This window comes from Meleagris gallopavo, chromosome 4, assembly GCF_905368555.1.
Source record: "Meleagris gallopavo chromosome 4, MGAL_WU_HG_1.1, whole genome shotgun sequence".
Taxonomy (NCBI): domain Eukaryota; kingdom Metazoa; phylum Chordata; class Aves; order Galliformes; family Phasianidae; genus Meleagris; species Meleagris gallopavo.
In genome coordinates, this window is record NC_139407.1 from 14,327,925 (window position 1) to 14,338,618 (window position 10,694).

The window sequence follows — 10,694 nt, forward strand, 5'->3', positions numbered from 1 at the left end:
TTTCTGTTATCTTTCAACTATAGTATGCCTGCCATTTCATAGTACCAGTTCACTCTTGATGACATGTGGGCCATCACTGTGTGTTTAAAAATGAAAATCTTCAGGCATAATCCATTTTTGATGTGCCAATTCAGTGTACATACAGTTGAGAAAAGCCAAGTAATCAACAGCAGGAAATGAAATGGCATAAATGCTTAGAAAATGGTTCAACTAATTTACAAAGAAATGTGACAGGCAGTTAAGTTACAGTATAGAGCAGAAAACCTTTCAACAAGAATAGTTTACAAGATTTAAAGGCTGATAACCTGTAACAATCATGCAGCAGCTTAAACAACAGCAGAATTGGTGAAAATGCAACTCTTGTGGCAAAAGCATTTGAAATCTTGCAATCAATGTATTGTTAAGGGGTTTTAAGTATTTTGAATATTAACTGGCTTTATCCTTAATCACTGAAAATAATAAAAATGCTACTGTTACATGTTTTGTCCTAACAGCACAAACTTAGCTGCAGAACACAAAATTCTAATTGCTGCTTGCCTCCTTGAAAACTGTTTCTAGCCTGTAGTTTCTCATGTCCTAAGAAGTCATGATTGATGTACCTCTAAGTTTTTCTTTGTTTGTTTTCACCATTAGCATAGCAAAGTCATGTTTCATAACGTTTTGGAATTCTGCAGCAAGAATTTCTGCATTCACTTGAGCAGATATTGAAAAAATTGTCTCCTAATTCTGTAGTCTTTGAATGCTTTAACAGTTAATTAAGTTTATTACATAGAATATATTCAGAAAACATCAGATATTAGGTATGTTAAACAGCAGCTACAACTTGTATTTACTGGAGTTACTTCATGTTTTTTTTTTTTTTCCCCCAGTAGGACTGAAACATCAAATGAATGCATACAGGTTAACTTAGACCCAGTTAAGAAGGAAAAATAATTCATTTTTTAAAGTAAAAATAGTTGATTCAAAGGTAAACCCGTTTCTTACACTACATTATCAGAAAATGTCTACAGATAATAGTCAACATCTAAGGAAACATCAGTTTCTTGCTTTTTACTTAATTAGCAGTAGTTCACTTGGTGGCACAGTGCTCACAATTTCACTACTTTTTTTTTTTTTTTACTACTAACAACGAAAGTGTACACTACGATGCTTAGTAATTCCTTCTTAGAGTAAGGTTACGAAAAGCTATATATACTTCTGTGCAGGTTAACCTTCTTGCTATAAAAAGGCATTTAAAACCACAGTACCAAAACAGTGCATTAATTACTGTAGTTCAAGTAAGTCACCAAGATTGATTTTTCCATGGCTCTTAACCAACTTAAGTAGCTAAATCCACCCATTTTTGTGAAGTAGGCACCTGTTTCCTCTACAACTGTCACACTTCAAGTCCTTGCATTGCTAATTAAGAGTTCCAAGTAAAACATTTTACATGAACCAGTGCTCAGAAACTAGCAAACTAGCATCCAGTAGTTAATTTATGTAGTGATTTTTCTGTACAAAGTGCTTGCAGCTCAACTAATCTCATAGTTAGAAGAGTTACTCATCCTGATTCACAGAATCAAGATAAACTGCTTCCTGAAAGGGACATTCTTAACCTGTGACCTTCACTGTTGCACTTGGTCCACACGTGCACAGGTGAGCATTTCAAATGTGCCACTGTATTGATTCAACTCATTCACATCCTTCCTCTGCTGCTAGAAAAGTGGAATACAAAAAGCTTTACTGCAGCAGGAATAAACATATATTAGGATATGATGAATTAGTGTTCTGCCAATGCGTAAGTATATATCTGCAGTTCTTATCACACATCCAAAAAGGTCAGTGGTTAGCACTCCACATTAAAAAGTAGCAATGAACTGTTATTTTTTAAATCGTTTTTATCTTCTCATTACTTCTGTAGTTAACTCCTCTCTTCTTGCATCCTTCCATATCTGACAGAAAATGCAATAAGTCTCTTGTATACTATTTCCAAGACTAACAGAGAGACCACAACCACTCCACATATTAAGCTAAATGCCCAGCGTGGTCCCAAGTGCGTGTATATTTGGCTCACAAAAACTGGTCCCAGTATGCGTGCTCCACTTCCAGAAGCAGTTAACCATCCCATGTAGACACCCTGAAACAGAGACAGTTGCACAGGATTTAGCTAGCCAGGAATTCCCACCACTTGTCTGAATTACAAAATGTGGAGATGCTTAAGCGCTTCTTATTTTCCTGAAATTTTATTAAATAAATTATTAGTTTAATAATTATGTGGCCTCACAAGAGCTGAGTAAAGGGGAACAATCACCTCCCTCTCCCTGCTGGCCACTCCTCTTGTAATGCAGCCCAGAACACAGTTGGCCTTCCAGGCTGCAAGTGCCCTCATCTTAATGAAGAGAGTGGGAAATAACAAGTGAAATAAACTGAGTAGGCATTGTGCTTACCTGAGGTTTTGGGCCTAGAATTTTAGAATATAAAGTGTAGGACATAACGTTACAAACTGGATAGCCCAATCCTATTAGTATGTCAGAGCTGATATACTGAGCCAGATAGATCATGGGAGTATTCAGGCACCAAGACTGTGTGACGGGACAGCCTGCAGGTTCTGAGTGGTTGGAGGGAAGCAGCATTGCTTGCAAATTCCAGAAAGGCACCACCATTTCACTGGGGGTTGTTTGGGGAATGGAATTATTCTTTATAGCTGTAAAAACAAAACGTACCATTAAGAAAAAATACAATAAAGAAGTTTCAGTAAAGCATTATGACTGTAATTCAGCATAACTTGGAATTATACCTTGCCACTGGATATTTGGTAGTTTTTTCCCCCAAGGCAATAAGATAAAGAATCCAATTAAGACAATCTGTAAGCCTCCATGGAGTATGGCACGTTCACCTGTCCTATCAAACAATGAAATTAAAGATATTGTTTAATTAAAGTATTATTTGGGAAGGCGTTAACGACAGCTCACTCACTAACTTCTAGGAAAGATGCCCACCAAAACATCTGCAACAAGAATAGTAAAATCACACTGACTTAAAGCTTGCTTTTCTTGTTACTCTAGGGTGAAAGATATACAAGGGAGGGGTTGTGTTACCAGAACCAAAAAATAACTGTAGTATCATGGCTCTGTCAAAATCAGAAGTACTTCACTGTCTTAGCTTGCCCAAATTCACTGACAAGTAGGAGACTTCCAGAATACAGATTTAAACTGGGTATAAAACTTCTCAGGCTTAGCTAACATAAGTAACAATAACATTGCAAGAAAATCCAAGAACTCACTTTTTAGACAGCGTTTTCACCACCATGAAAACAATAACTGATTCAACGCCAATCGCACTAAGGATTATTCCATTATAAAAAACAGCCTTTTCCCTGGTCCAGGAATACATATCCATCGTCAATGGAGTAGCTATGCTAAATTGACAATGCAAAATCCCATTATTATTATTTATTAAGACAACATGTAAACAAAAATCCAAACATCTTCTTTACAGCACTTCTGTATATGTAGATAAATTATCCTTAACATCACAGTGGTTTAGAAGCATTTTCTTCCAGCAGGGACATCAGTGAACACAGACTAATTATAAACTATTTCTGTCATTTATAAAATAATAAATCCACTAGACCAAATTCAATACTGCAAAACAATAGCCAGCTCTTGAAACATACACAATATCTTTCAGATGACTTACGAAAAGATGACAGAATTATTTTCTTACGTAAAGAAAATAGGAGAGTGAACAGATTACCTCTTTATATGTATTAAAAAAAACAGGTAGTGTAGAATTGTGTATTTAAAAATATTATTGCATAAATAATATAAAATATTGCAAATATAACTGCATTATCAATTGTTTCAATCATTACCGAAATAAGCTTTACTGGAACTTTCAGAGTTAAGAAGTTCAAGATATGTATATGCATTCATTCAAAACCTTCTACATGAATGTTCCACATACCACACTGTGCTACATATTTTTACTTATTACTGCACTTTAATTCATTACTGTCTATCAGGATACAGCAATTTAATTGCATATGGTTTGGAACATAGAAACACTTCTATTTATAAAGACTATGATTAAGAAAATGAGTACAACAGAAAAAATTGACATGAATACTCTACTAGACTATGTTATATGTCACAGTATTTTGGGAGAACATAGACAAACTTACGTTTCAAAGACTGCAAACACAAACAAGATGACAAAGAAAAGAAAATTTACTGCTACAACAGCAACATGGTCAATGTTTCCTTCTGCATCCTGATCCAGAACACCACTTTCTGAAACAAAAGAATAACCAAATCTGCAAACTAAGCTTTTTTACGTGATGATTACAGACAGTAATATATTTTTTTACTTTGTTAAGTATTTGACATGCAGTTTGGTGGGAAGGTAGACAGTTATGCTTTGACCATTTAAGTAAAACATTTTTCAGATCCAAAGGCAATTGCTAAAACTCCAATTCCTCTGAGAGGAAATGATTTCAAATTGTTTATGCCATCTGCTGTCCCACTGTAATGCTGAGACTGACAAGGCCTGAGCAGCAGCAAAACAAGCAAACTGCTCTACACATCTTTACAGTGGAAAGCGGCACACCTGCAGTTCCTCTGACAAGGTCCAAAATACACAGCAGTAATGTGTAGCAGCTGTGTAAAAAAGACAGTGGAGGCTTTGTTTCTCTGACCCCCCACAAAGCATTTTCATGTGTAGCTGTAAAGGAATACTTCTCACTTATAATCATATGGTAAACTTCAAAGAAAACACAGATACCTTGTTCTTCACAATTGATACTGTTGCATTGCCGTCCCATGTCATCCACTCGGTGCTCTCTGGAAATGCAGAACTGTTTTCAATAATATACATATTCACTTGATTTATTACTAAGCATATTTCTAAATGGCATCATCTCTTATTCTAATTACTCCCAGCTCCTTTCAATACCACCTGCACAGCCTACCTTTAACTGCAGTGACCAGCACTGCATTTATAAAACAAAATACTCTGGTGGGAGAATATTAAACATCTGTGCACTGTCATTGCCACTAGTGGGATAACTGCATAAAAATCCCCTCTCAACATTCTTAAAAGAAAGCCACAGAACCCTGTAAGCAGGCTACCTTTATTTCTCCTTAAAGAAAAAACATGCACAGAAATCAATGTAATGCAGAAGATCTATATTACAGAAAGCAGAAAGTCTGAAGTAATAAGAAATAAAGATTTTCTGGAGTTTCAGCACTCCAGATTTCAGGCTTACTATTCCTTCTAAGCAATGCAAGGTTCATCGCGATCCACCCACTAAACCGAGGGAGAATATTTTGTTATTTTTCAATTACCTGAATATAGCAAAGATGAGAATAATATTAATAATTCCTAAAAGAGCACCAAATAGAACTGGTGCTGTATACATGTTCAGCTGAAGATGAATTGATTTCCATGTTATTCCTTCCTCTCCAATAAGCGTAAAACAAGTCTGAAAAACTAAAAGCAAGCATATTAAGAAAATATTACAGCATGTAGAATAAACATATAACAAGTTTGCTTACCTAGTTTTATAATTGCCAAATAAAATATTTTACCTGTCAATCTTCTTACATTTTGAAAATCCTGTTCTAAATGAACTCATGGATACCAGGGGAATCTCAACTAGCCAGGAAAGTTCTTTGTAACATTTAAGTAATATGCATATAACATATATATTATACACAAAACTGAATGACATTTAAGTAAGTCAGTTTTCAGTTCTGAATGTACTAGTGGTTAAGCTTTGCCACGTGCAGATGATTGATTTACTCTTTTTCCTAATCCTTCTGTATGGAAACCCTTGGCCCTGGAACTGGAGTATCTCTAAAGGAGAGCTAGAGAGAATAATACCATTTTATTTTCAATGAAGTTTAAATCATCGCAGAGCAAAAGAGATTATGTCATTTACCATGAGGAAACAGACAAACAGTCCCTATCAAATTAGAAAAAGGAATTAGCTGTGCAAACTGCAGAAAGAATGCAAATTTGTTTGCTGCTTGTAGACTCCTTAATACTATATCAACAGCAGCTAGACAGCAGTTGTAAGAGCAGTCATAACTCAAAAAAATGTTCTACCCTAAACTTCTTCTCATTGTATCACTGTACACAGAGCACTTCAGGCCTAATGACTGATTATCTTCATCTCCAACTTTAAGAGACAACTAAAGAGTAGAGGCTGCTTAGGATAACTGCTGGTCACTCTTCACAACACAAGCCAAGTCCAACCCAATTTCTCCCACTAAGTTGATAAGGGTATCTCAGGAGCTACGTAACACCAGACAACAACAGCACTTGAGCTTAATTCCCTGAGCTCTCTGTAATATTTGTTAGTTCTTTTTAATTTTTGTGAATATGAAGACTTCCTGATGCTCACTATAAGATCAGAAAGATCTCTTGGATGTTATTTTCTACAACATGTGAAGCAAAGTAGATTTTCAGTCATTTCTGAAAGGTGGTAGGGTAACCTTAACATCCCTTCTCCATGAATAAGTTTCCAGTATAACAAAGCAGCTTGGAAACTGTTTTTCCAGCAGTCAGTAAAAGAGAAGTGCTAGTTTTTAAATTACAAACAATTAGAATTTTTTTTGGAACAGAATATTTTGTGTATATTGACATATGCAAGCATATATGAGTGATTCCCATTTATTCATGACTTTACTTTGATATCATTGGTAAACTGCTTTGAAATCATCCCACATACAGCTGTTGAGAATTCCTATTCCCAAAGCCCAATTTCATCCTGCAAAATATTAGAGAAAAGTCAGCTCCAGAGAGGTGAGAAAGTAAGAAATGCTCTACCTGGTCCTAATATGAAGCCCACTGCTTGGCAGGCACTGGTATTGGCCATGGCACTTGTTCTTTCTGTAAGGGAAGTGGCACCCGCAATGTATGACCGAACCACAGCCACGTTTCCTTAAAAACAGAAACAAATAACAAGGAAGTGTTCAAGTCAATTCTAAGTTGCATTCTTAAATTCTCCAGTGATATTTTCTTATTTGACAAGAAAATATTACCCATGTGAATACGTATATTCATTTACATCTACACAATTACATGATTTCATAATAAACTAGTTCATACTGACCGACTCTTTACCTTGCTTATTTACAAATTATCATTCACATAATGATAAGTCAGGTACTAAAATATCACGTTAACGATATTGCATGAGACACAACATCTATTAATTTTCAGAAATGTAAGTTCAGCAGTGATTACCTGCTCCAAATCCCACAAGAGCACGTGCAGTAAGCATGTAGTATTTGTTGTGTGAATGAGGTGCGTGAACATAGGCATAAAGACAATTAGCAGCTACTGAAATTGCAGTTGAAACGACAAGAGGTTCTCTCCTTGGTCTGTAGTTGGACCATAAACCAAACAGAGGAGAGGCAGCCATTTGGCCAATGCTGTATGAAGCTATAATCCACCCCAAGAAACTTGCATCTGCTGTCGGATCAATCTGCAAAAACAAACGAAGCAGCTGTATAGGTAAAGTATTAAAGCTTTTTACAACATCAGCAAAACCATTTTAGATTCTTGAACTTCCTAGTACTTGAAACACCCGACTCCGCACTGTAATTCTGAGTGTATATGCAGTATTACCATTACAGTGTCCAACATGAGCTACCACCGAACATGTTGCCATGGCACTGTGCAGCATTACATAAACACACTACACTGGGCCTCAGAAGCAGTAGCTTTTGCACAGCGCTTAGTATGGGCAATAAAGCTTTGCTAACTGACTCAGTCAGGGCACCAAAGCGACAGCAAGTACTCTCCCTCTGAGACTGGAAGTGGCTCATCTGCAGCAAATTCAACTATTTCTCATACAGCACCACTAATGTTACAGGCTACAGACCTAATTAAGCAATAAAGTTTACAGGCTAGGAGCAAAGAATCACTTAAGTCACCTCTGCACATGCCTGAAACTGTCCCGATTTACAAGGCTGATGATGCATTTTCTTTTCCTCTCCAACACAGTACCAGCCTCAATTTTAATAGTATCTCTAACATCATTCTGCCCAGGATATGTTCTACCAAATTTGCATCTGGAACAGTCTTCTACAACTGCATGAGAAGTACAATCCTAGCATAAATTAAAAAAAAAATTTTAGAGACATATTACATTGCTTTTGACAAGAACGCAACAAAGAAATAAATCAAAACTCTCTCTAGGAACACAAGAAATTTCCCATTACTACTATCAAGGTCTATGTGTAACAATCCAAAACAGAAAGAAGAGTTTCTAGATTCAGCTTCCTTTTGTTCAAAATGCAAACAAGCATTACGTATTATGCTTTAACACTACAAATATATTCAGATCAATAGATTTCAATTGACTCATTGTTCAACAGTGAAATAATATTGGAAAAACAAACATTTTGGGATTATGATGTACCTTCCTCAATTCAAGCAACTGACAGATTTTATGGAACAGTATAAGCAATCTGTGGATGGCAAAATAAAAGTGTAAATAGAACACATATTTCCCCTTGCTGCACCTCTGTGTAACACTACATAATTTCTGAGCAGAAGTTCTGTTCTCTTATTAATTCAAAAACATTAATATTTACAAACCTTTTGGAGATATGGCCATACAGACATAATTACAATTGAGAAACCTGCAATGCAGTAAAAACACAACTGAAGTTACTTTGTTTGCCATGCCTACCAGTAATTCAGTTTACTGAAACAACTACTGTGGGTTCATTTTCTGCTCCTAAGTCTACTATGGCTTAAAACTCAGTCTGCCACCTCAAAAAACTATGTGTTAGTGCTTGCTTAAAGAGTAGTTACTCTTCTCGAAAGAAGGCCTATTTTTAAAAAGGATGTAATACAGTTGCATACGTGCTAAGCAAAAAACTCCTATGCCAAGAATACAGATGCACAAGCTGTATGGAATTTTTCCTCTCAATGGAAAGACAACGAGGTCTCTGAGTAAAAAGAATGTCTTGATACACAGATATATTTGTATTAAAGAATTTTTAATACATCAAATGAAACAACAACAACAAAAAAAAACCCTGTGAAATATCTCATAATCTTCCAGTTTTTTCTAGGCCCTCAGAAAGCTGCTGGAAGGCAAAAATCAACAGAACTCTCACTTGAAGGGGCAGCTGTTTAGGACTGAAACAGGAACTTTTTCTGCAGTGGAGACGCAAAATCCCTTAAGAGAAAACAAACTCTTGGTTGTTTGAAATAGATAACACACATTCTCACAAAGATCTTATCTCCAAAGAACTAAGCTTCTACTTTCATTTCCTGAAAGTTTTACTTTGGATTATAGAAGTGTGACCTCTCCGTGGGTTATTTCTACGTCACAATCACTACCTTCTACCATTACCCCAGACTACTACAAACTCAACGAAACAAAGATTTAGATAAAATGTAATTTATTCTCAAAACACAGCCATATTTATTTTAGTAAAAGTAAATCTCTGTTTGATTTGCAAGCCTTATCTTCTTTTTTGAAGGAAAAAAACCCAGAATGCACCTTTTTATGGGCACAAAAGTTAAAAGAGTTAAATGTTAAAGGAGTTAAGTAGTTAAAATCTGACAACCCTGTAATTTTCACATCTAAATGTATCCACTAAGCAAAGAACACTGAAATCCATCCATGCTTACTCACCTACACTACTGAGAAACATAGTCAGATACATGATCCAGATAGATCTCCATCTGCTCTTGTAATGCTCCTGCGTTTCCACAACATCTCTGGTTTTTGAGGGGCAAAAGAAAAAAAAAATCACAATCACATCCTCTCGGGACACTGTGAACACTTTTCATGGACATGGCACAGGACAACTGCACGAAGCGCTTTAACTCCCTTGCAGCAATGGACTTCTACATAGAAGAGATCACTGTTTTAGAAACAGGTTCAAAAATACTACATTGAAAGATGTAAAAATTAATAGATAAAGTATCATAAAAATATGATAACACATGTGATTGTATTGTACTATAATGAAAGGGAGACAAAAAAAGAAATAGAAACATACCACCAGGTACCACCGCATTCACAAGCGTTGCACTAGAAGAAGCCCATCGAGAGAGATCTCAATACAATCTCTGCATCTGGAGCATCACAGATTTCACATACACGCTTCAACAACCACGTATGAAGCCACAAAACCCCAGGCACCTCCCAGAGCTGTGACTAAAGCCAACAAACCAAAGCCTCTGATCGACCACTGCCTACGCTCAGCGTTGCAGCAAGTCTAGTTTTACTGCTAGCGAAAGGAAAGAATGACAGCTGCTGCCTACATAGCAAAGGCGCTGTGAAGGAACGCCGCAGGAGCGGGCTGCCGGGCAAAACCTCACGGCCGTTCGGTCGCTGGAGGCCCGACCCGCGGGACGGAGGGCCGCGCCGCGCCGCGCCGCCGAGGGCAGCCGCCGGCTCCGGGGAGCCGGGAGTGACGCCGGCTGCCTGTTGCCGCAGCGCCTTCCACCCGGCCCGAGCGACCCGTACCTGCTCCGCCGCCGCCGCTGCTCCCGCTCCTCCTCACCGGCTCGCAGCAAAGGCTCCCGCCCCTCAGCGGCCGCCATACCGTGCTCCGGCCGCTTCCGAGCCCCGCGCCGCCGGGATCCTCGGGGATCCGCCTCCCGCCCCTCCCGCCCCTCCCGCTTCTCCCGGTCCGCCGCCAGAGGGCGCGCGCCGCCCCCTCTCCCCAGGGCCCCGACGG

At 37.9% G+C, this 10,694-nt stretch overlaps 1 protein-coding gene across 3 annotated transcripts; it reads right to left on the minus strand.

The window, feature by feature from the left end:
* Window positions 1–163: 163 nt before the first annotated feature.
* Window positions 164–10,632, minus strand: MFSD8 (major facilitator superfamily domain containing 8). Of its 3 annotated transcripts, XM_085221862.1 has the most exons (12): window positions 10,481–10,632; window positions 9,641–9,726; window positions 8,590–8,633; window positions 7,231–7,471; window positions 6,811–6,924; window positions 5,325–5,469; window positions 4,762–4,820; window positions 4,163–4,271; window positions 3,263–3,397; window positions 2,777–2,880; window positions 2,427–2,683; window positions 164–2,116 (listed from the first exon to the last, which is right to left on the minus strand). In XM_085221862.1, exons 1-12 carry the CDS (start codon window positions 10,555–10,557, stop codon window positions 1,901–1,903), a joined length of 1,587 nt encoding a protein of 528 aa, XP_085077988.1. In that variant the 5' UTR covers window positions 10,558–10,632; the 3' UTR covers window positions 164–1,900. The 3 variants fall into 3 exon arrangements, with proteins under 3 accessions (XP_085077988.1, XP_085077989.1, XP_010707890.1); XM_085221863.1 differs by lacking the exons at window positions 8,590–8,633; window positions 9,641–9,726 and having other exon boundaries at window positions 10,481–10,601; XM_010709588.4 differs by lacking the exons at window positions 8,590–8,633; window positions 10,481–10,632 and having other exon boundaries at window positions 9,641–9,725.
* Window positions 10,633–10,694: the final 62 nt, after the last annotated feature.

Coding starts and splice junctions, on each gene's coding strand:
- MFSD8 (XM_085221862.1), bottom strand. CDS start 10,557: ATGGCGGCCGCTGAGGGGCGGGAGCCTTTGCTGCGAGCCGGTGAGGAG. Junction 4,821..5,324: donor CTCATCTTTGCTATATTCAG/GTAATTGAAAAA, acceptor CTGCATTTCCAG/AGAGCACCGAGTGGATGACA. Junction 3,398..4,162: donor GTGTTTGCAGTCTTTGAAAC/GTAAGTTTGTCT, acceptor TTGTCAATTTAG/CATAGCTACTCCATTGACGA.